Raw genomic sequence first — 24,201 nt, 5'->3', positions numbered from 1 at the left:
ATTGAGGTGGAGAAACAATTTTGAGGATTTCTTTGTTTTAAATGGACTCTGCTCACTTAAACCTATCTGCTTTACCTGGATCAATCCTTTGGAAACAAAAGTAAAAATGTTTTGGTTTTTGTGTCCGAGTTAAATAAAGCCAAAGCCCTTGAACTTTCCCTTCTGCAGTCTCGGGAAGGCAAGGAAGGTGCTCAATTGCTTCTCTGTACTGGAAAACTAAGCCTGGGACTCCTCTTCTGGGACACTGTAATTGCCCCCTCTTTACTATTGCTTACTCTAATTTCAAAATAGCCCCAAACCTTTTCTGGAACTGCACCAGGCCCCTGTGGCCACCCCTATAGCTGGTTGCAGTGAGACAGGCTTTGAAATGAAGCTGCTTTTGCTGTGTATGAATCGCCTTTCTTGCCACTACCCTCAGTTTTGTAAACTGAATGCATATCTGACTCAAGGATCCCAGTGATTGAGGGACATAGGAACCTTTCCGTGTTCTTTTGGGTCAGGCCAAAGAGTCTGCATAGGAATTGATCAGATCCTGTCACCACCTGACAGACTAGGTGCAGGTGGCAAGTGGAGCTGTCCAGTACTGGAACAGAGAGCCCTGGAGGTGGCATCGGCTGGGACCACAGGGCTCAGGGCGCATAAGGCAACAGGGCTGTAGCCTGACCAGACGCCATCCTCACTGCCCACGCGGCCTCGCTCGAGACAGGAAACCATCTCCACGGGCTGCCCTAGCCTTCCCTTCCTTTGAAAGTGTCTCCACCAGAACAGTTGGGGTGACCGATTTGAACTTAAAAAACAAACTAGAACTGGACAAGGTGTGTGTGTGTGTGTGTGTGTGTGTGTGTGTGTGTGTGTGTGTGTGTGTGTGTGTGTGTGTGTAGGGACCCTAGTGCCCCATGTCAGGCTTTCAGTTTTCTACAGAGGGAGATCTCTCCCCTAGATCTGTGCTCCGCATCCTAAAGTCAGCCCTTGGGCGTGTTCACTATCCATCTGCTTTCCCAGGGACCAAGGGACGTGGCATTTGGCTTGGGGACCTTTGGTCCTATGGGAACCACTATAGGAGCCCACTAGCAGCAAGACATGGTGGCAGGGAGGCGGGGAGAAACGGAAAGAACAGCAGCAAAGTGTCCTAGTTGCTCCTGAAACGTGGCGACCAGAGAGGCAGAGACTTCCAATGAGTATGCTGGCGACACGTGATGCCGGCGGATGCAGAGCTGTGGGGCGGAGTGATAAAGGGAGCAGGAGGGAGGCGCGCCGTTAGAGCAGGGGGAGGAGGACGCGGGCCTTGGGCGGGCGGTGGAGACTCCAGGCGGAGGAGCCACGGCACCCCAATCCCCGCAGCCCCGGAGCGGGAGCTACGCGCACAGGACGGTGCTGAGGCTGCGCCGGGAGAGCAGCAGCTGCGGAGGCGGTGGCGGTGGCGGTGGCGGTCGTCCCTGGGTCCCCAACGCATCATCGGTGCTACCGCTGAGCCTGGGCCCCCAAGTAGCCGCGGCGACTCAAGTTCCCGCCATGAACAGCTGGCTGGCAGGGCTCATCAGCCCCGGGGACTCCCGTCTGGGCGAGCGCGAGCGCAGCGCCCAGCGTCCCCGACGCGCCTGACGCTGCCATAGCAAGTCCCGCTACCTCCACCGCCACCGCTGCGTCCCCGTCACCACCTCCGCCACTACCGCCTCGGCTGTAGCAGCATCTCCAGCAGCATGTCTCGCAGGAAGATCTCATCCGAGTCCTTTAGTTCCCTAGGTTCTGACTACCTGGAGACGAGCCCAGAGGAGGAAGGGGAGTGCCCCCTGTCCAAGCTTTGCTGGAATGGCAGCCGGAGCCCGCCAGGGCTCCAGGGTTCCAGAGCGGCAGCCAAGGCTACCACCCCGGCCCCCGCTGCCGCGGCCGTGGCCGCCGCCGCCGCCGCTGCCGGGTCCAAGAGGGTGCAGCGCCGCCGGAGGGTCAACCTGGACTCCCTAGGCGAGAGCATCAGCCTCCTGACGGCACCCTCGGTGAGCTGGGGACAGGAAAGTCAGAGCTTCAGCAGAGGACAGGGATGGGCAAAGTTGGAGCAGGGCTATCGGGGAGCTCCGGGAGCTCCCTGCCGCTTGGGGGCGACCCGGCCTTATCCTGGTCGGCCTAGGATTCCTAGTGGCCCTCTGGGAGACAACCCTCTGGGCTTAGGCAGAAGGGGAACACTGGGAAGGAATAAGACCTCATTCTTATCGAGGTCTGGCTGCCAAGCTCCAGCCTTGAATTCAACTACACTGCTGTCGTTTCTGATGGTCTCAGGGCTCCTTCAGGCCACCTGTTTTGCTTTGCTTTGCTTTTTTGTTTGTTTGTTTGTTTGTTTTTGTTTTTTTCATTTTTTCTTATAAACTTTCCCAGGCTGTGTTCTGGCAGAGCCATTTCCCCTTTCCAGCATCCCAAAGGAGCCCCCGCCCCGCCCCTGGAAGCTCTTGCTCTCTCTATTTCCCACACTCTCTTGGTCCTAGTAGTGACCTTCTGGGGCATCTCTGAATTCCACAGGCTCTTCACAGTCTCTGCTGCATGCCTTTCTCACATTTAAGAACCCTGTCAGATACTTTCCTGAGTTGTCTTTCCACATGCAAACCTTTAATCCTATGTTACACACACACACACACACACACACACACACACACACACACACACCACGCACGCATGCACACACAGAGACTTCCTAATGTCTTATTTGTTGTACATTTATTGGCTCAGTTTTCATTTTTGGGTAAACCTGGTGGGTTTTTTGTTGTTTATTTTTGTTGTTGTTGTTTTTAAGTCTCTTGGTACTTCTTGTACCCTTACATCATCCTTCACTTCTCCATCCTTAGATTCTCCAGTGCTTCCTGCCTTCCTCATATTAGAACCCTCACATATGTTTATTGAATGAATAAATGCCTTCATGTACTTCGGCAACTTGTGCTGATATTGGGGTATCTGCATTGGCAGGTCTCACTATACACCACTCCCCATAGTTCCAGGCATTCTTCCATACCACTCCTTTCTCATCCCTCCTCAGACATTCCAGCTACCCTCTTTTGCAGAAATGCCAGACCTCTGGTTTTATCCTTTACTGACTAGGTGAGCTTGGCTTTGAAGGAGTCTGCTCAATTGCAGAATCCAAAGGATATAAATGTTAAATTTCCACCAACCTTGAGCCTCACCTGGGTTTTGGAAACAAGAACTTTACCTCTCTTTAAGCACCCCACCCCCCGTTTTTCCTTTTCCTGCCTCTATCCCCCAGACTTTAACTTTTTAAAGTTCCCTCAATGTAATCTTGTTTGGCTACTCCTAGGTTTTCCTTTTGAAAGCATTCTTGAACTAGTTTTAGGAAGGGCCTTTGAAAAAATGAGATGCTGAGAGTCTAGATGCTGGTACCAGGCAACACCACAAACATCACTGTGGTACCTATATTGGAGAATGGTTGTTTCTTTCAGCACTGAAACATGTTTTCTGTCTCCCTCCTTTCTGGTGTCTTACCATTTAGTGCATGGTTTCAGTGTCCTTCCTTTCTAGTATGTGTTGCTCTTTAACATGTTTCTGCAGACAATTTATAAAGATACTTCAGAGTAGGTTGGCTGCTCTTTCTCACTCGTCCCTGTAAATTTTCCTGGAGAAGATAAATCTTGGGAAATATTGACATTGCCAATTGTTGAGCACAATTGTTTATGAGGAGAATCAGATCCTGTGTATCTGTAGGTTTGTGTTAGTCCCCAACACAACATGTTTGCAACATACTAATTCTTCAGTATAACAGGTTTGGATTTAACATGAGGATATAACTAAAGATACTGATCTGTTGTAATAGAATTATCCTTGTAACCCCAGATTTTTGTGTCTGGGAACCAAAATTTACTGATTTCTAAAAAGTATTAACAGTGTCTTTGATAATGACAATTTTGCTTAGATTGTTCTCAGTCACTCACTTGAGGGTCAGGGAAAATAAAGTGATAACTGAAGTATCTACTGTGAGTATGAGAAGCAGGAAATAATTTCTGATGGTTTACTTTGTAAGTTGGAGTTTAATGACAGATGTCAAAAGTGTGTGCCCAGATAATGGTTATCAGAATAAGAAATTGAAAATAATTGTTATATCAAATGTTGCAGAAGTTCTATGTATTTCACAAGCTGCAACTAACTTTTATTTTGGAAAATGCCTGTCAGGTATGTGCTGAGAGCCTATAGGTGAGCAGGAGCAAACATGTGTACCCATAAAAGACTTCAGAGAAAAAGAATCCTCAGTGACTAGTAGTCTTATCACCCGTTGACTTGGTGTCATAGACAAAACAGAGAGGTTCCATTTCAAGTCAGTGAGTGCTGTGTGGCCCCTCTTTTCATTTGGCAAACAAGGCATTGCCTTAAAAAGTTTCACTATATTCATCCTTCTATACTACCTGGATGTTAAACTCTGGAAGTAGTTGAGGATATGGGAAGCATGCTCTCTGCTTACTCACTACTAAAAATAACTACAGCTGTCTAGAATACCTACTGTTGGGGGGCATTTGAAGTTGTTTTTTAGTGTTGTGAACTTTCCTGAACCCCATTTATTTTAGGAGGAGCTGCACTTGCTGTTCATGGTCCTGTTTTCATATGTTTCAATCAGTTGGGATTCAGTCTTCATTTGGAATGATTTGCAAGTTGGAAAATGGAAATGAATGTATACTAATGCATTGGTGCATAATACACCAGTTTTTGACTCATAGAATAGTCAAAGTTGAGTTTTTGACATTTCAATAGTTATTTCTAGGTGTATTGATGTTGGCTATAAAAATCACAATGTCACACATATAATATAATAATATTGCACATAGAATGCATAATATTACACAAATAATACAATATAAGTAAAGAGAATTGATAAAATTGAAAGAAAATAAAAACAGAATTTAAGAGTCTTGATTCTTCTTTGCTTTGAACAAGTAATTACTTGTGTAACTCTGGGCACATTTTCAGCTTTCTGGGACCCTTCTTATCTATAGAGTGTTATGCTTAAGTTCCTCTTTAGTCAGAAATTTTACTGAGACACATCATCAGGCATACAGAGGAAACATTTTGCATTTGAAAACTTTTGAGAAAAGTATATTACTTTTCAAAGTATGTAATCATCAAATCATTATTCTATTTAAGCAACAATTGAGGTTCTATTGTGTGGCAAGTATTGTACTGGCAATACAGATGCTAAATAACCCCCAGTTTTCATGGACTTCTTTCTTTTAGTCTTTAATTTTAGGAATGTACATTGAGGAGAACATAGGAACTGCGATTTATTAGCATGGTTGTACACACACACAGACACACACACACACACACACACACACACATTGCATGTATGTACATTTTATAACCCTTTCTCAACTCTGGAAAAGTTTCCAGAGTGTGATCCATAAATTTCAACAAAATTTGAATGCTTTGAAAAAAATGTAAAAACTTTCTTGCCTATTTTATCAAGATTACTTATAAACATATTCTAAGATTTATAGAATGATTTTAGTACAAATAAGATAAAAAGATAAGAAACATCAGCGGGGAGTGATACCACACGCCTTTAATCCCAACACTTGGAAAGCAGAAGCAGGCAGATTTCTGTACATTACAGGCCAGCCTGGTCTACAAATTGAGTTCCTGGATAGCTAGTGCTGTCGCACAGAGAAACCCTGTGTCAGGAGAAAAAAAAAAAAGAAAGAAACTTTATTTTGTTTATATAGCCAACAAATTCATCTGAAAAAAATTAAAATTGAGTCTCCTTTGATTATCCTAGGTATGGATCATAAGTGTACACAGGCCTTTATAATCATTGTAATTCCAACATTTCTACCAAACTAGTTACTGCTGTGTGGCAATTCAGAAAACACCTTTATGAATCATGTAATGATATGAAGACAATTTTGAGTGATACAATGTAAATAATTCACAACAAATGAATTACAATTATAAGTAAAAGTGAGAGAAAAACTACTTATTTCATTTTGTCTGAGAATTTTAAAAATTCCTCACCTATTGCATTCAAACTAATCAGTTTATGTGTTCAGAGGGTGAGGCTGGGAGATAATGTAATAATTATCAGCTCAAAGCCTGTGTGTCTTGGTTGCGTTTCTAGTTTCTGCTCAGTAGCTAGAGCTCAGTTGCAAGGCTTTTACTTTTAAAATACATTTGAACAATGGGAATGACACCAGCAATTCTTCATTGGTGAAGAGATGATGGGATTATGCATTCACTTTTAGTGTATAATTTGTCCACCTTCCAGAATTCTGAGATGCATCACAGGACTCCTTAATGCATTTTCCCTCTATATCATAACTGCATTTTGCATTCATCTTGCCTGTTGTTACATCTTGCCTCTTATACAAATTTAAAAATAAAATAAAAACACATTTCATTGACCATGCTAGAAAATAAATGCATTATCATGTTAACATCTACATTGTGCATCATGAGTTACCAAGAAGATATAATTTTCTCTTTGGGGATTTTACACACATCAAGGGAGAAAAGAAAATCATTTCATCAACAAGATTTATTTGAGATTCACTATCAGGAAATTGCTCATTTAAGTTAGTGGTTATCAAAGTAGTGCATAAATGGGGGAAACTTTTACCATTTGTAGTCTTACATCCTGAGAGCCTAATTTGAAAGTTTCCCAGAGAAAGGCCTGGGAAATGTGAATGAAACTCAAGGTGATTGATAGACATATTAATTTATGGTCAAGGTGGTTGTATCCAGTACCCCAGAGACCATTGACTTAAGCTCAGTGGGCTTTGCAAAGATTGATCTGGGAAGTTGTTTCTTTGTGATGAACACATGCACATGTGTGCACATACATACATATATACAAACACACACACATACACACACACATACACACATACATATATGTATCACAGACAAATCTTGGCATATGGAAACAAGGATAGAGGCTATGAAAAGGAACCACTGTCACCACATCCGATATGTTGGTTGTGGTATATAGGGGATTAGACATTCACCTATTGTAGCTTTAATTATCTGTGAACCCTTCCAACTTTTCCTTCAATTGTTTTGTTGTTTCTTCTAATTGTGTTCAGGAGCCATTGCTATAAGTGATCCTGTTAATCAAAATGAAAGAATACATATCCAAAATGGATGGGATTGTAGAGGAAAGAGAAAGGGTTATTATGAGGGTCAATATGACATGACCAGCAGCCTTTTTGGAGGGAGGTTAACACTCAAATCATCCATGTACTGATTTATTTTGGAGGATGATTTGTTTCAGAAAGGAAACCATGGGAGGGTCAGATATCAGTCATATAGGTGCTACTCCTCAAACCCTGCCACAATTCCACAAAAATAGAATCTGTTGCTAATATCTACAATTTTAGAAAACCAATCCATCATTGAGTGATTAGGTGAGTAGAGTTTAGTTCTTAATAAATAAATGGTGATCCAATATTGGATTTGCATCTGTAGGCAGCTCTAGAATTGATGTCTCATGAAAGAAGGCAGTGTGTGTGGAAGTATTAATGTCACCTTAGCTGCATGGCCTTGGAATCCAATGACTTCTTTTACATGCACTGCACTGTGTTTCTGTTCTGTGTGGCAAGAATCAACATACTTTCACTCTTTATTACTTTGTACCTATGCATCTTTCATTCAGGAATCCCTAACAGCATCGGCAGATGTGATTTTTCTATTTGTTCATGCACATGTGTGCACACTTTCACTGCAATGTTTTCTCTTGCAGAAATTGCCATTCACATCTCTGCTAAGGACTAATTATAATGTATTGTGATCTGGGTTTGCTTTGGCTCTCTCTAAATCATGTTTAATTTATGTATAACCAAATCTAGCAGTGGTGTAAAGACAGGCAAAAAATGTTTGTTAGAAGAATAAATAAATGAGTGAATCAACTGGTTTCACTTCATAGGTAACAATGTTTTTGTGCTACCATCCTTTATTTTCAGTTTTATGTCTATTGATTTATTGCAGACACATGAGTAAATTTTTTTTTCATTTTTCATGTGTATTAGTTTATTAGTGGGCTAAACTACTGAATTTATAAAGTTAAAACTAAAACAAAATTTAATACTAGAAAGAAGCAATTTTAATTGACATTCACATAATCTTATAAAATAAAAGACTCTAGCACACCAAAGGCTTGTACAATTTTAAGTGTCACTTTAAAAAATACTTGCTAAATTTATTAGAACCAATGAGATTAGCAAGTATTCTCTCTATATAATAAACATATGAAGTACTAGCCTTTATACCAGTAATCATGTGCAAAATATGAAAAGAAATAATATTACATTCAAAAATAAGTAAATTCTACAAAACAATCTGGTAAATGTTAAAGTTTCTCATATAGGAAGAACTTTCTCAAAAGATTAAAAACAAGCTCTGAGTTAGACTGTGTTTTTCTCACTTGTGTTAGTTTCTTTTTGTGCCATTGTGGCAAGATATTTAGCAGCAACACCTTAGGAGAGGAAGGACTTGTTTGGACTCAAGGGTTTGACCATCATGGCAGTGAACACATGTTGATGGGCATGGTTCAGTCCTTGTTCACGGGTGAATATTGTAACAGGTCACGCAATAGTGGCCAACCAGGAAGTAGAGAATGGGACTTGAAGTAGGGCCTGGCTTTATTGCACAAACTCTGGTCCCTAGTAGCCTCTACCACCTATGCCTCTGTCCCAAAGGTATCACAGCCTCCCAAAGAGCATCACCATCTGGACTATGTTCGAATACATAAGCAATGGGGCAAATACTACAATGTAAGACTTACATGATCAATATATCAATATTTTTCAAATAAAATATGTGTATATGTTTTTAAATTGATACTATGACTGAAGCTACCAAATTTCCTAATTGATGAATGGTTTTAATTTTAATATTATTTTCAAAATATTCAAAAGAATTTCAAAATACTCTTTTATTTTGTTTTTTTTTTAACCTTTGGAGAAATCTGCATATTTTATACAAGTTGCCTTTAAATTTGGTTTAAATACTTATAGACACAGCAAGTCTAAAGGGGAGCATATAGTTGTCATTTATAAAAAGTTTATATTATCTCTTAAAGATATCACACTGTAAGTTATAGTCATAAAATATCAACATATGGTTTTATTTATTCCTGTTTCAGAGTGGGGAATCACATGTTATTAAGTATTTATTGAACAAAACTCCATAAGTCAGCATATTCATAGATCTATCTTGTAATCATTAATGAACATCACAATAGCATTGGAGAGCTGGAGTCCTTGGGGAATATACTATACTTACAATTGTGCGTTTAGAGAAACATAAAGTAAAAAATCAAGCAGAAGATAAAATTATTCTTGTGTATTTTTTGAGGGGCTGCATGAAGCTATGGGTAATAAAGTTTTAGCCCAAATTGAGGGGAAAGGTATGGCTCAGAGAATTACAAAGTGGCGATGGTGTTCTCTGTACATTAAATAATCTTAGACTGAGTTTGAGGCATTTGAGCAGTCTACTAGATGGGAGGGTTGTGCCTTAGGAAAGTGATGAGAGTGCCGCAGATGACAGACTGGAATAATTTAAAAGCATTTCTTGTCTTTCTTTTGTAATGTAATGTAAATATAATGCTAACATTATTTAGTAGATACTTAGATTTTTATTCCCTCATTATTCAGTCTTAGAGTTGCCGTCTGCTCCCTTCTACATGCCAAAATTGGATAACCTGACAACTGACTTGAAACTAATTGATTATATTAGTATTTATTTTATAGTTAGAGAAAATTATTGAAAAATAAAGAAAACTTGGGTACTTTGTTCAATGTGTCACTTAAAGTTTGTAGTTGTTACAACATAAGGTTTCTTTGCATCTTGACTAATGGATGGCTGTCAATAACTTTCAGGCTTCTAATAGGAATGTAGGATGGGAAGGAAGACAAGAGCAGGCTTGGATTTTCGTGTTTTGGATTTGGATAAAGTGAATAGCTGAAGTCTGTGAGATCTTCAAGGGCTTAGAATCATGGAGTCACTAGCCTTATCACAGGGCTTGTTAATCAGTTCAATGAAGAGAAATTTGAAGATTCAGAATTGCAGGTTGGAATAAAACTCATTGTTAATGACAATTACTTTGGAGATGACAGCTAGTATATTGAAAATTGACAAGTTCTGTGAGTGCAAGAGAAAAATAATAATAGAGAACTAAAGAACAACGAACCCAAGCAAACAAAACCACAAAACAATCTCTAACAGAATGTTGTGCTTTTTGTGTAGGAACAGGGAGGGTAGTGGGTGATATTTGCAAAGTAATTAAGAAAATTAAGGATGGTGTTTCCAAAGCCACTATGAATGAGCTGCCTCTTGTCCTTAGAAAGTCAATGTTAATCCTACACCTAAGAAACTACCTAATGAGATTTATAGATGGAATATGCAATGAATAAACAAAAGATGCTATGTTAAACATTTCTGATCTTGAGTCCTTACTATGAACCCGAATCAGCAATATGCTAAGTGATATGCATATTTTTCATTAAAAACAACAGCAATGCACACATGATGCCTTCACATGTTCTGCAGGACATTGAGATCCTTTGTCTTTGTCCATACCTGGTAATGATTTGTCTAATCTGCACACATGTTTCTACCATATGTATAGGGAAAGGTGGTCATAAAATCCCATTCCTAGTGTTTGTTAGTAAGAGAGAGGGAGAGAGAGGGAGAGAGAGAGAGAGAGAGAGAGAGAGAGAGAGAGAGAGAGAGAGAGAGAGAGAGAGAGAATACAAGAGAGAGATTTAGAAAGAATGAGATGGAGCCAAACCTGTGAGATTAAATCAGTTCATTAAACAGTGAGAGACTCATGTTTGAAGGTGACAGCAAAGCCCCTAAATGAATGAGAATTGAGAAAGGACAGGGTTGCTCTCACAGAGTTTTCAACTCCTTTCCCAAGAATAAGTGTATTTCTTCTTGGTCCTAGGGAAATGTAAGGTGGCCTAGCATGAGTGTAATGCATTCTTTCTGCTCCCTCTTATGAGAGGAACCCTGAAATTTGGGAGGCTTAGTACAAAAAACAGTATTTTCTGGACAACATGACAGTACCATTGTACACATGAAATTACAGCATTTGTGACTGCATGCACAAAACCTGTAAAAGATCAAGCCTGCCAAAATACCAATGTGGATGGGGAAGGAGTCAAAAAGTCCCTTCCCTAGCTGAGGAGTTACTGGTAACTGATAACTGCTGGGAGAGAAAGAGTCAGTTGTCTTTGGGGATGTTGCTCCTGAGAGGCTTGCCCATGCTCCAATAGATAACCCCATACCCAGCATAGCAACAGCTGTGTATATATAAGACTTGTGTAGCAGATTATATGAGCATTCAAGAAAACACTTTTAAAATTTGACCGATGATTACACCAGTCAACCTACATTACACACTAGTAGAAAAGAATTATTTCATATAATACATATATATATATGCATACACACACGTATGTGTGTACAAATTCAATATTGTATCATTAAACAGGTATTTGTTATTGATTTTTCCTGGGCCAGGAATTTGAAATGCCTCAATAATTGAAGAGAAATTCAATTTTCCCTTTTATATTTTCTTTTGATTTGTCTTACACATTCCTGGAATGGAATTCAGAAGTATTGTATGTTGCTTTCATTCTATTTCTTACAATGCTTTCCCAAAGGATAGCAGGAACTTTTGAAAGAGAAACTCACAAGAGCCCAACCATTTAAAGGAGCAGCTGTTGCTATGCTGGCAATAAACCTGTCGTCTTCATTCAGTAGGGTCTCTAGGCTGGAACAAAAAGTACCTGTTGATCAGATTGTCTCAGATAGCTCTCTTTTAATTTCATGGTTTTTTTCTTATGAGATTGATTTGTTTGTTTATGAGTGGTTTTATTTATTTTTTGATTGATTTTTTTAACCAAATATCTTGTGATTTTGCTTACAGAGGTTATTTCCAAGAGAGGAAAGAACACAGATTCCTACATATTGTAACTTTGTCATTTATTTACACGTAAAACCCCTGCTTTACTTTAATAGTGTTTTTGGAAACTTGCCATTTCCTGTGTATCTATGAACTATTGATTATATAGGGCAGAAAAAATGATTCTGCTACTTGGTACTGAGTGGAATAATGCTCTTTAGTTGAAGTTTGAAATAAGCACATTTACTTTCTCTGTATCTTCTTAAAATTTGCCACAAGTAATGAAAATCCCCTTATTTCTTAATAAAACATAGTTGCCTCCCAAATGATTTATTTTATAGAGTAATGATGTTGAGATTGAGTTTTGACAGGCAGAACTGAAAGAGTAAATCTTAACTACTGACAGTTATAATTCCATTTGAAGCTTCAGACAGATATGAGGTATTTGTTATGTGGATTCTGAAGAAGAGTGATTTATTGTTTCTTCTTGATGCAAAGATCAATCAATGTTTTATAAGCCTGGCAATATTTGCAAACTATAAAGTATCTTTTCTTTTTCTCTTGGGCTAACTTACTGTCATTATGAATGCATCTGAAAGAAAACTATTTTTCTTTTTGTTTCAAGTTAAATTCTTTCTCCAAATGTGTGCATATGGAGGAGACTCATCTACAGCTTGTCATCAGTGGCTGGCAATGTGAACACTTGGTCTTTCTTTCACTTGCTTACAGTCTTCTCTCCATCTTTAGCTGCAAACTTAAGGTTATGTTTGTTCTGGTTCCATTTCTGTTGCTGTAATAAAGTACTACGACAGAACCAACCTTAAAGGAGAATGGCATTTCATCATACAGTTCCAGGTTACAGTTTGACATTGTGGGGAAGTAACAGCAGGAATTTGAAGCAATTAGTCACATCCAGAGAGAGAATGAATGTGTATGTACTTGCTAGTGCTGAGCTCCTTATGTGAACTTATATAGTTCAGGATCGCTTATGTAGGGAATAGTGAGACCCACAGTGGACCAGGTTTACAAAGATCACTTTAATGTAAATTAGTTATCCTCCAGCCAATCCCCAGAGCCAAACCTAATCTGGAGACTGTCTCATTGTAACTTTCTTCTCAAGAGATTCCAGATTGTGTTGTTAACATTTAAAACTAGCCATACTATGGGTAAAAGAAGATGAAGAGTATCAAATATTAAGTTAACTTGTAAAGATAAATTTCTACTGTCAGTCTAGTTACCTTAAGTAAAATCCAGGTAATGTAGATCCCAAACACCAAGCTGATGCAGATACCCAGTTATTTCAATTATAGAGGTAAAATTTATTCCCTTCAGCGGCTACATCATTAGTGATGACTATAATGACAAAATTAACAGTTGCATTAGATAAGATGCAAAACTAATTTTACTGTTATTTCATCATAATAAACTTTTCAAAAATATGCATAGTAGAAAGATATTTTCATACATGAGTTAATGAAAATATCTTAGTCTTGTATAACTATAAAGTATGAATATACAGCATGAATGAACAAATATCGATCAGAGCAACAACTTTTGACACTTGGTAAGACTTTCACTATGTTATGTGATTCATAAATGAGATCAAGATATTCTTACCTGAAAACATCTTAAAAAGTTAATATAACAGATTTTATTGTCTTACATCTCTATATAACAAATTTTATTGTTTTTTTTTTTTACCAGAGTTACTAATATATGGAGATGGAAAATGAATGGCATATCAAAGATTAAGGAAATTTCTAGCTTTTTTTTTTTTTTTTTTTTTGTGTGTGTGTGTGTGTGTGTGTGTGTGTGTGTGTGTGTTTGGGTGAAATGTTCTGTAGCTTTGTTAGGTCCATTTGGTTCATAACATTGGTTAACTCCATTATTTCTGTTTAGTTTATGTGTGGGTGAACTGTCCCTTGGTGAGAGTAAGGATATTGAAGCCTCCTACTATCAATGTGCGAGGGTCGATGTGTGATTTAAGCTTTAGTCATGTGTCTCTTACAAATGTGGATACCCTTGCATTTGGGTCATAGATGTTCAGAATTTAAACATCATCTCAGTGGATACTTTTTCTTTGATTGAGTATAAAGTGTCTGTTCCCATCTTTTTATATTAATTTTGGCTTGAAGTATGTTTTGTTAGATATTAGAATAGCTACACAAGCTTGCTTCTTGGGACCATTTGCTTAGAAAAATCTTTTTCCAACCCTTTACTCTGAGGCAATGATTATCTTTGATGTTGAGGGGGTGTGTTTCTTGTAGGTAGCAGAAGGATGGATCCCATTTTCCAATCCATTCTGTTAGTTTGTATCTTTTTATTGGGGAATTCAATCCATTGATACTGAGAAATAATAATGACTAATGACTTTTTTGTTGTAGTTGGCGGTGGTAGTGTGTGTGTGTGTGTTTTCATTCTTTGAGTTATGCTGGTGTGAGATTTGTGTTTCTGTGGGTGTAGTTAACTTTCTGGGATTAAAGTTCTCCTTCTAGTACTCTCTGTAGGGTCAGATCTGTGAATAGATATTGTTTAAATTTGACTTTGTCATGGAATGTATTGTTTTTTCCATATAGGGTAACTGAAAATTTTGCTGGGTATAATAGTCTGGGCCGTGGTCTCTTAACGTCTACAGGGCATATGTCCAGTCCTTTCTGACTCTTGGAGTTTCCATTGTGAAGTTGGGTGTAAGTCTGCCTTCATATATTATTTAGCCCTTTTCTATTGCAACTTTTAATAGTCTTTCTTTGTTCTATATGTTCAGTGTTTTGATTGACAAAAGGGACCTTCGTTTCCTTTCTGGTCCAACCTATTTGGTATTCTGTAAGCCTCTTCTACATTTATGATTTTGTTAAAAATATTTCCTGGCCCTTTGAGCTGGGAATATTTTCCTTCTTCTACTCATATTATTCTTTTGTTTGTTTGTTTGTTTTCGAGACAGGGTTTCTCTGTGTAGTTTTGATGCCTGTTCTGGATCTCACTCTGTAGAACAGGCTAGCCTCGAAGTCACAGAGGTCGGCCTGGCTCTGCCTCCTGGGTGCTGGGAATCAAGGCATATGCCACCACCACCAGGCTACTACTATTATTTTTGTTTTGGTGTTTTCATAGTATCCCAGATTTCCTGGATGTTTTGTATTAGGCAGTTTTTAGATCTAGAATTTTCTTTGACCAATGAATCCATTTCTTCTATTGTGTCTTCAACACCTGAGATTACTCCATGTCTTGTATTCTGTGGGTGATACTTGCATCTATGTTCCTGTTTGTTGACCTAGATTTTGCATTTCCAGAATTGCCTTAGTTTATGTTTTCTTTATTTCTTCTATTGTCATTTTTCAGGTGTTAAAGAGTTTTATTCATTTCCTTCAACTGTTTGTTTGTTTTCTTGACTTTCTTGACATTCTTTAAGGGATTTATTGATTTCCACCAATTTTTTGGTTGTCTTTTCCTAGATTTCTTTAAGGGATTTATTCATATCCTCTTTAAAGACCTCTATCATCTTCTTGTTGGTTTCAAGGTTATTTTCTTATGCTTCAGCTGTGTTAGCATATTCTGGGCTTACTGTATTGGAATGACTTGACTCTGGTGGCAACATATTGTCCTGGCTATTGTTGATTGTGTTCTTAAACTGACATTTAAGCAACTGTGCTTGTGGTGATTATTTATCTAGGTACCTATTTCTGGGTTTGTCTTTGTTGGATGGGTGTTTTGTTCTTGTTCTCTGTTTCCTCTCTGGTCTTCTGGCTAGAGTAGCCTGTGGTTAAGTAGTAGGTCTCCACCCAAGTTGGAGCTGAACTTCTGATGGCCTGGAAAGCCTTTGGTCCAGCAGGAACTTGCTGTCCAAGTTGGGACCTGCAGTTCTGGCAATATGGTAGCTTCTGATCTGGCCAGAGGTCCTCTGGGTTTCAGGATGCTGGCCAGGCTTCTGAGGTAGGAGGCTTCTGCCTGGATTTTAGGGAGCTGGCCTAGTCTCTGGTGTTCAGGATGCTGATCTCGCCTCTGGTGGAGTAGGAGACTTCTGACAGAGGTGTGGGCTGGGGTTCATGATGGTGGCCTGGCCTCTGGTCAGGACAGAGGCTTCCACCAGAGGTGTGGGCCAGGATATGGATCACTTGGTTCCTTATAGTGGTTCCAATTTTTGGCTATCTATACTCTCTTTCCCTTCTTCCTTCCATCCCACCCTCTCCAATTTATTGATTCCTGAACCAAATTCTCATGCCACAATGCAGTCTATGAATTGTCCTAATAAATTGTTACTGAGTACATCTTAGACACCATTTTATATTAGATTAATTGGATATTACAGCTCTTAATTCTTAACAACTATGGGTAAAAAGTATATTTAGAAGTAAAGAGTGGTAGTGTGTGGGGTGAGACAGCACTCTGGTGCTTCTAAATTCAAATCCAGTACCTGTCCCCATCAGGTTCTGATGTATAACAATGATTATATAAGAATTGTGCCTCTAAGAGCTGTCCAGGCAGGCATATGAAGTCTCTTATAGGTATGTAAATTGCTTAATGTCCTCATATCTGCAGGACTAGCATGTTGATAGATAGGAAAAATCACATATATATTTAGAATGTCTGAGAATGTGGAATTATACTTTTAGGTTTTAGATCTTAAACCATTTCCATTATCTTAAAGAATGGTTACTGCTACTTTAGTATTCATTGGAGATGAATATAGGGGTAAATGCTTAAAGGTTCAAAATGTCTCTTCACTTATATGAATAATTTATGGGCTAAAGGGAAACTATGCAAACAAAAGAATTAGAATGCTTTTAAAATTGGAAAATAGTACACAGTAGCCAATCTAGTATCTTGTTTCTTGGTATTGTTTTATCATATTCCCTGTTGTTTAGCATGAGTCTATGTTTATATTTACCCATGTAACTTGTGTGGTTATTATTGCACTGATATGTATGAAGCCAAATTATACAGTGAAATACTTAAAACTGACATAGTATAATAGAAATAATTTGTAAAAAATACTATACCAAAGTCTCTTCCCCTCTTCTACAGGTACCTGTTTCCTAGCATCCTTTTGCTCTTTCCTTTTACTAGATACTTATTGTTTCTTTACAAATAATACAAGAAAATGACTAGAAAGAGCTAAAATTTTGATTCTAAGTTTTTTTTCTTATAAAATTTTGTTTTTGAGAATTTTGTGCATATGCAAAAACATTTTGTGCATAATAAAATATTATCATCTCCCCATTTCCTTCCTCCAACAATCTTTTTTTTTGGCTTATGCCTTCTAAATGTTCTTTATAACAGTTAATATCGTGATGACTGTTTTGTAATGAATGGCTTAATATTCAGCTTAAGAATATTAGATGATCCAAGGAATTTACCACCTATTTTTTTTGGTAATAATCACAAGATACTATCTATATCACTTAGACATTTTTCACACTTAGATCTGTGGGGGTGTACTCTGCTGAGGTTCAGAAAGGAATAGTAATTTGCCCCAAATGAAGAAGTTGATAACTAGTCACATTCAAACTTTTTCGGTGTATGTTAATGGTATTTCATGAATGTATATAAGTGCTTTGATTGTGTTTACTCCCTGTTACAAACTTATGTTCCTGCTTTCTGATCCTCTTCCCAGTAGTCACTCTTCTACTTCAATTTTTACCAAGTATGAGGGAAAATATTTGTCTCTCAAAGTCTGATTTATCTCGTAAGGCATGATGACCTCCAACTTAACGTCATGACTTTGTTAGATAAGGCTCCATGTGTATATCACATTTTCTTTATTCAGCACCATCACCTACATTTTAATATCTTTGCTCCTACTTCAGGTTCAAATTTCATTCTCACATGTCTTCATCTGACCACAAATAGCTTCTTCACCCTCCATGTACAATAATGCTCTGTGTACATTTTATGCCATTTCTCATATGTTTTCCACTCAGTGACTTGCTGAGAAGGGGCTGGTTGAAATTTCCTGTGGGTTTTCTTGGACTTTATTATTACCAGAGTCAGTTCTAAGTTTGTGGCAGTCCTGTGTTAGAAATGCTAATGGGCTCTTTCTTCACTGGGGTTCTGCCTCTAGGCTGACCTAGTTTGCCTTTCCACTGTCATGTCCATGTGCTCTAGGCTCCCAAGTTGAGGCAGCTGTGAGCAGACTGACAAAAGCCATCATTGCTGCCAATGGCCTAGCTTATGCTGCAGAGTCTAAAACAATGACAAAACATGACATTTGATTTCCGAATGTGAAGGATGATATGATTATCACAAATATAGTTGTATATAAGAGTATTAGTTCTTTTAACACATTACATATAATTATGAACATCTGTATATACATATGCCTTGGCATAACTAATTATAATATTAAGTTGTTATTCCTTATCAGAAGAAATAAGGAAATGATATTTGTAAAGAACCAAGTAATAGGTAGGTTAAAATGTGCTTTAATAATTTGAAGTTAAACTACAATAGTGACACTTTCAATTTGATTCACTATAAATATTCTTAGGTTGGTGTATGTTTTTTTCAGAAAAAATGTGATTATTCTCTATAACTGAGGGTTCTAGTGCATTGTAGACACTGGTGGTATGGCTGACATCTTCATAATACCTGCTTAATAATCATGTAGAATATCTGTTTGCATCATCAGATTACAGGTAGCACTACATCATGCCACATTCAGTGTCTTGCTGGTCCTTTTACTTCTAGTGTGGTAAAGGCAGTAGAGCACAGTGGGGCCTACTCCGAAATAATGTTCCGATGATTCTGGCATTTTTCAGTACCTGAGACTTTCCTTCAAACCTCAAGGACTCACTTTTATCAGGGTCTAAAATGATTACACTCTAAGCTATTGACTAAACTGGCTAAACTGCCAACTGTAGTTGGCATCTGAATGACAATTTACTTATTTACATTAATCTGTAGCTGTGAAATGAATCTCATTATTCAAAGTCTCCAATGTCAGCATAATTCATACTGCTCAGGCTGTTTGACAAGCCAAGCTATAATCAGAAGTTTGCTTCAATCTATGTAGAGCCAAAGAAAAATGAGTTTATTCCAAATTCTTTGCTCCTATCTGAGCTTATTCCAAATTCTTTGCTCCCAGTTATGGGGGAGATGTTGTCATTGAGAGCTGATACTGCAAGTCTTTTCATAAGATCCCCTTATAATAGGATGTTTGAAGGGTGTTCTTTATTAAGGAGTATTCCTCAACATAACAGAGGATTCATACGATCCCAAACAATTTAGATCTGCTTCACACATGATTGTTCTTCTTTTTCCTCCTGTGGTTGCCTTTTTTTTTTTTTTTTTTTTTTTTTTTTTGGTTTTTCGAGACAGGGTTTCTCTGTGTAGCTTGGCGCCTTTCCTGGGACTCACTTGGTAGTCCAGGCTGGCCTCGAATTCACAGAGATCCACCTGGCTCTGCCTCCCGAGTGCTGGGATTAAAAGTATGCGCCACCACCGCCCGGCTCTGTGATTGCCTTCTTTACCTTAGCCCCTGTTCCTGTATGGGGCTTCACCCTGGAAAGTGACTAGACTAAATTCTAGTGAAAGTGAATAGACTAAATTCTCTTTTACCTTACACATGATCACTGAAGTCAGCACATTTAGAGTTGACAAATTATCTTAGCATTTCATGTATTAATTTTAGTATTTAATAGGTAGAAATTGTGCTTTCCTTATTTATAGCTATCTGTTGGGAGGCACTTCAGTGTAGCTCCTCCCAATATTGGAAGCAATAAAAAATTCATTGGATATATTCAGACTCCTTAAAAGACTAGAAGTTATTTTTTATGCAAGGCCCTTTGAGGTCCAATAGGAACTCTAAGAGAAGGCTGTAATTATCCTTAAAATGTTTACTGGTTTGTGTCATTGAGCTGTGAGGCAGATCTGGCAGTAATCCTAGATATTAGAAATGGTCAGTGTCTTAGTTAGGGTTCCTATTGCTGTGAAGAGGAACCATGAGCATGGCAAGTCTTATAAAGGAAAACATTTAATAGGAATGGTTTACAGTTTCAGAGGTTTAGTCCATTATCATCATGGTGGGACATTGCAGTATGCAGGCAGACATGGTGCTGAAGAGGGAGCTGAGAGTTCTACATCTTGATTGCCAGGGAACAGGAAGTGAACTGAAGTGTAATGAGTATAGGAGACCTCAAAGCCTGCCCCTATAGTGACACACTTCCTCCAACAAAGCCACAACTACTTCAGCAAAGACACACTCCCTAGTAGTGTACTCCCTATGAGCTTATGGGGGCCAATTGCATTAAAACTCTGAGTCAGGTTTGTTCAGTTGAATAACTTTTGACTATTTTATCAGCCACTACATAACACGTTTGTATACGACTTTATTGTTTCATTCTATTTTGTTGTATTAACAATCCTGAGAAATAGTTACTTAAAGATATCCATATTTCTGCATTTAAAGAAAGGGTATTAAGCCTCAGAAAAATAAAAATACATTTCAAATCATATAGCATAGGCAGGTGAATCCCTTTAACTACAGTCTTCTGTATATTTGAGAAGATGAAGGAAAAATTATTTTGGAGACAGTAAGAATCTCAATATTTGGAAGTGGTCAGACCTCAATCATATTGACTCAGATATATGCTACCAAAGTGACTTTTGGCAGGTTTTTCAAGTTCTCTGGATCTCAGATTATCACATTTATAAAATTACAGTGCTACTATCTATTTTCTCTCCAGAGAGCCTTCCATGAGGGTAAACTCACTGGAGGCACATAAGATGTTGGGTCCCATGTTGGACACTCAGCACCTTACCCATTGTTAGCTCCTTTTACAGAACTTGGCTTGGATGTCTGAAGCATAAGTCTCTCTGTGAACTGAGTCAACTCTGTGTTAACTGTGAGATTCCATTTGGTTAGTAATTCAGCACTGTATCCAGGTCTCCCAGTAGCATTTGATATGGCACAATCGATTTTTCTGACAAAACATCTCAAAACAGTGCTATCTCATTTCATAATTTCATTTCATTCACCTGAGCCAGACTAGGCAAGATGATGAGCAGTCAAGCACGATCTCCTGAAATCTCTGTCCAGAAAATAATGATCTTAACAAAACTTAAGCAGTTTCTTAAGTCACCGCCACAACAGTTACAAGTTTGAGAGGACAATTTGCTAACATCATTCCCATAGACTTCAAAGATAACAGTTAAAGGTAAACAAGGAGTTTCATTTAGAAAGCATTTCCTAATGATTACCAAAGTGAAATCAATTACTGATGGAAACATCAATTTGTGAAGAAAACTCATGGGGGACCAGTGTTTTGGGTTATGCTTTTTTACAGCTCAGTAGCTGAAGTGAAAACAGAAGACACAAACTTAAAACACTGTAACCTCACTGATTCCCCAGGCTTTTCATCTGTCAAATGTAGAATATTAAATTGGAGACTCAGGAAGATGCTGTGAACATCTAATAGGATAAAGACAAAGAAACTGTGAGTTGTAATCCAAAGCAAAGGTGGTATTATTAGTTATGTTACCAAATATCAGAAAGTCTTGGGTGTGGTGATATTGTGTTCCCCAAAATATCGTGTACCTTAATAAACTTATCTGGGGTCAGAGAACAGAAAAGCCACTAGTTAGGCAGCGATAACACACACCTTTAATCCTAGCACTCCAGAGATAGAAATCCCTCTGGATCTCTGTGAGTTCAAGGCCACATTGGAAACAGCCAGGCATGGTGACACACGCCTTTAATCCCAGAAAGCCAGCCTTTAATCCTAGGGAGTGATGGTAGGAAGCAGAAAGGTATATAAGGCATGAAACTAGAAGCATTTGGCTGGTTAAACATGTGGCTGGTTAAGCTTCAGGCTTTCCAGCAGCAGTTCAGCTGAGAGCCATTGGGATGAGGACACAGAAGCTTCCAGTCTGAGGAAACAAGACCAGCTGAGAAGTTGACCAGGTGAGGTTAGCTGTGGCTTGTTCTGTCTCTCTGATCTACCAGCATGGACCCCAATAACTCGCCTCGGGTTTGATTTTATTAATAAGAACTTTTAAGATTCCTGCTACACTTGGGTGACTTAAATTTGATGTTGCATGAAGGTAGAGAGAAAGGCTAAATAAATAAGCCTTTGCTTCTAATTTTTTTCAAGAGTCCTCATTTTAAATTGGAATTGATTGTAATTAGGTCTTGTATCAAATTGGAGTTCAATAGCTATTTTTAGAAACCATTGAAGTAAAGTAACAAAGGGACAAAAGACTTAGAAAAGGAACACACTTTGTATAGAAAGACTTAATTATATTGATTATATGTTAAGTATATCCACTTACAATCAATAGATAGAATGATAGACCCTCTGTGCTTTGTATGCTTTTAATTACACAAATGTTATAACTTTGAATTTCCCTATGTGTCAATTAGCATTATATTATCCTTAATTCTCTGTTCTTGTGGGATCATTCCAACTTTCACAGGGAGAATGACATAGATGTTGGATGAAATCCTGCAGATGTTCTACTACTGTGACTAGAATTCCAGTTATAATATAATGCACCTTTACTTTTCACTTAGCTCTTTTTTGTATGCTTGGCAATTTTGCATTTGTTAATCAACTAGACTTCTAGTACTGCTGGTCATTTGATGTGGCATTCCGTTTTTCCTGAAAAGTTTCCATCCTTCAGAGAAGATGCTTAATTGGCAGTGTTCTAATTGTACCTATATGTGCTTCACTGTGCAATGTTGTATTTGAGAACTGTGAACTTCTCTGAAATGTTTCTCACTTGAAAAAGTGGAGACTTTTTTCCTATCCCTCAAGATTTTTTTATTCCCAGATGAAGATTTTCTGTCTAGTGTTGTAACAAGGCTAGTAGCATAGCTGGATTTGAAATATAAATGTTCTTACTTAAGATTTTATATTTTATCTGCAGTCTATTTTTCTTCTTTCATTTTTGTGTGGTAACTTTGGTCCATGACTGGGAAAATGGATATTGTATATTTAGCATGACTAGTGATTACTGTAGTTATATCTTTCATGAGAAGTAAATGGGTTGAGGTGATTTATTTTGATTAGCTTTATTAATAATGTTAGCCAGATAATTTGATTCATTGATATCTCTGGGCATAGAAATAAAAGAAAGTTTTGATTATATGGTTTCACAGAATTTGAAGTAGGATGCTGTAATAAGCAAAGGACTCTTAAACTGGAGAAAGTAACTCCCTTGTTGCGATTTGGAGATGAATGACAGTTCTGCTCCTCTTGGCAATGATGTTTATTTCACTGACAAAGCTTTTTCTCTAAATCATGCACTAGATGTTCAGATTTATATACTGTAGGCCCATTTTTCAATACTACACCATTTACTTAAATTAGTGAAGAAGTGTGGTTTTGATAAAACATAGAAAAGATTAATTCTGAGCACTGTGTAAGATCACAGTACTAAGGGGATTCAAGTGTGTGTATATGTGTGTGTGTTCATTTGTTAGGTTGCCCATTCATATGTGTGGGCAAGACCCTAGAGGCAAGAGGACAACCTCAGGTTTCTTTCTTCTGTTACAATCCACTTTTTTGTTTTTATTTATTTTCTATTTTATGTGTATGAATGTTTTGCCTGCATTTAAGTATGTACACCACATGCATACAGTACCCATGAAGGCAAGAAAATGACACCAGATCCCCAAGAATTGGAGTTACACGTGTTTGTAAGCTGTCCTGTGGATGCTGGGAAATGAGTTCTGGTCTTCTTCAAGAACAGCAAGTTCTCTTAACTGCTGAGCCATCTCTCCATCCCTCCTCCCACATATTTGAGAGAAAGAGGTTTGTGGGAGGCCAGCTTCCACATTTCTACAATTTTTCCCAGGGTTCTCTTAAGGAGAGAGGGATAAGAAATATTAGGTAAAAAGGGAGTGTGATGAGGCGACAGACAGAAACATAGGATAGCTTCAGGAGGGCCTGATCAATATCCACCAGCCCCTTCTGTTTCTTCTAAAGGGCTTTTTATAAAAATGCCAATGGGTGGGGCAAAAGACCTCCCCCAGCACAGTCAAGTGCAGACCATTTCAATCATCTGGTAACCATGCACATGGTCAAGCCAATCTCTAATGTAGCCCTGCTGGGTAAAGCAAGGTCAGATCTTACTAGGAAACTTTTGTGGGCCCCCACAACTCCCCCCTATTAATAATAAAGGTCCCCCTAGGCCCTTCAGATAGACTGTGCCTGTTTTACATCATTCTTCTTTACTAATCTTTCTTACTCATCATGGAGCATACTCTAGCTTAGGTTGGAAGCTAGCAAGAAGAAAGCTGCCTGTCTTTGACTCCCAGCCTCTGACAAGAAGGGGTGCAGAGTCTAACTCAGCTCTGATTCAGGTCCCTACTAAGAGCT

At 38.4% G+C, this 24,201-nt stretch overlaps 1 protein-coding gene across 1 annotated transcript in view; it reads left to right on the top strand.

Moving 5' to 3' along the window:
• Window positions 1-1,300: 1,300 nt before the first annotated feature.
• The window catches only part of Gucy1a2 (guanylate cyclase 1 soluble subunit alpha 2), a 319,363-nt gene continuing 296,462 nt past the window's right edge, over window positions 1,301-24,201 (top strand). Inside the window, exon 1 of the mRNA XM_028893011.2 lies at window positions 1,301-1,994. Within this exon, the coding sequence (XP_028748844.1) occupies window positions 1,701-1,994 (294 nt within the window). The 5' untranslated portion in view covers window positions 1,301-1,700. The remainder of the gene's footprint in view (window positions 1,995-24,201) is intronic.

This window comes from Peromyscus leucopus, chromosome 7, assembly GCF_004664715.2.
Source record: "Peromyscus leucopus breed LL Stock chromosome 7, UCI_PerLeu_2.1, whole genome shotgun sequence".
NCBI classification, from domain to species: domain Eukaryota; kingdom Metazoa; phylum Chordata; class Mammalia; order Rodentia; family Cricetidae; genus Peromyscus; species Peromyscus leucopus.
Note: the sequence above shows the minus strand (reverse complement) of the source record. Positions and strands in the feature narration are given on the sequence as shown.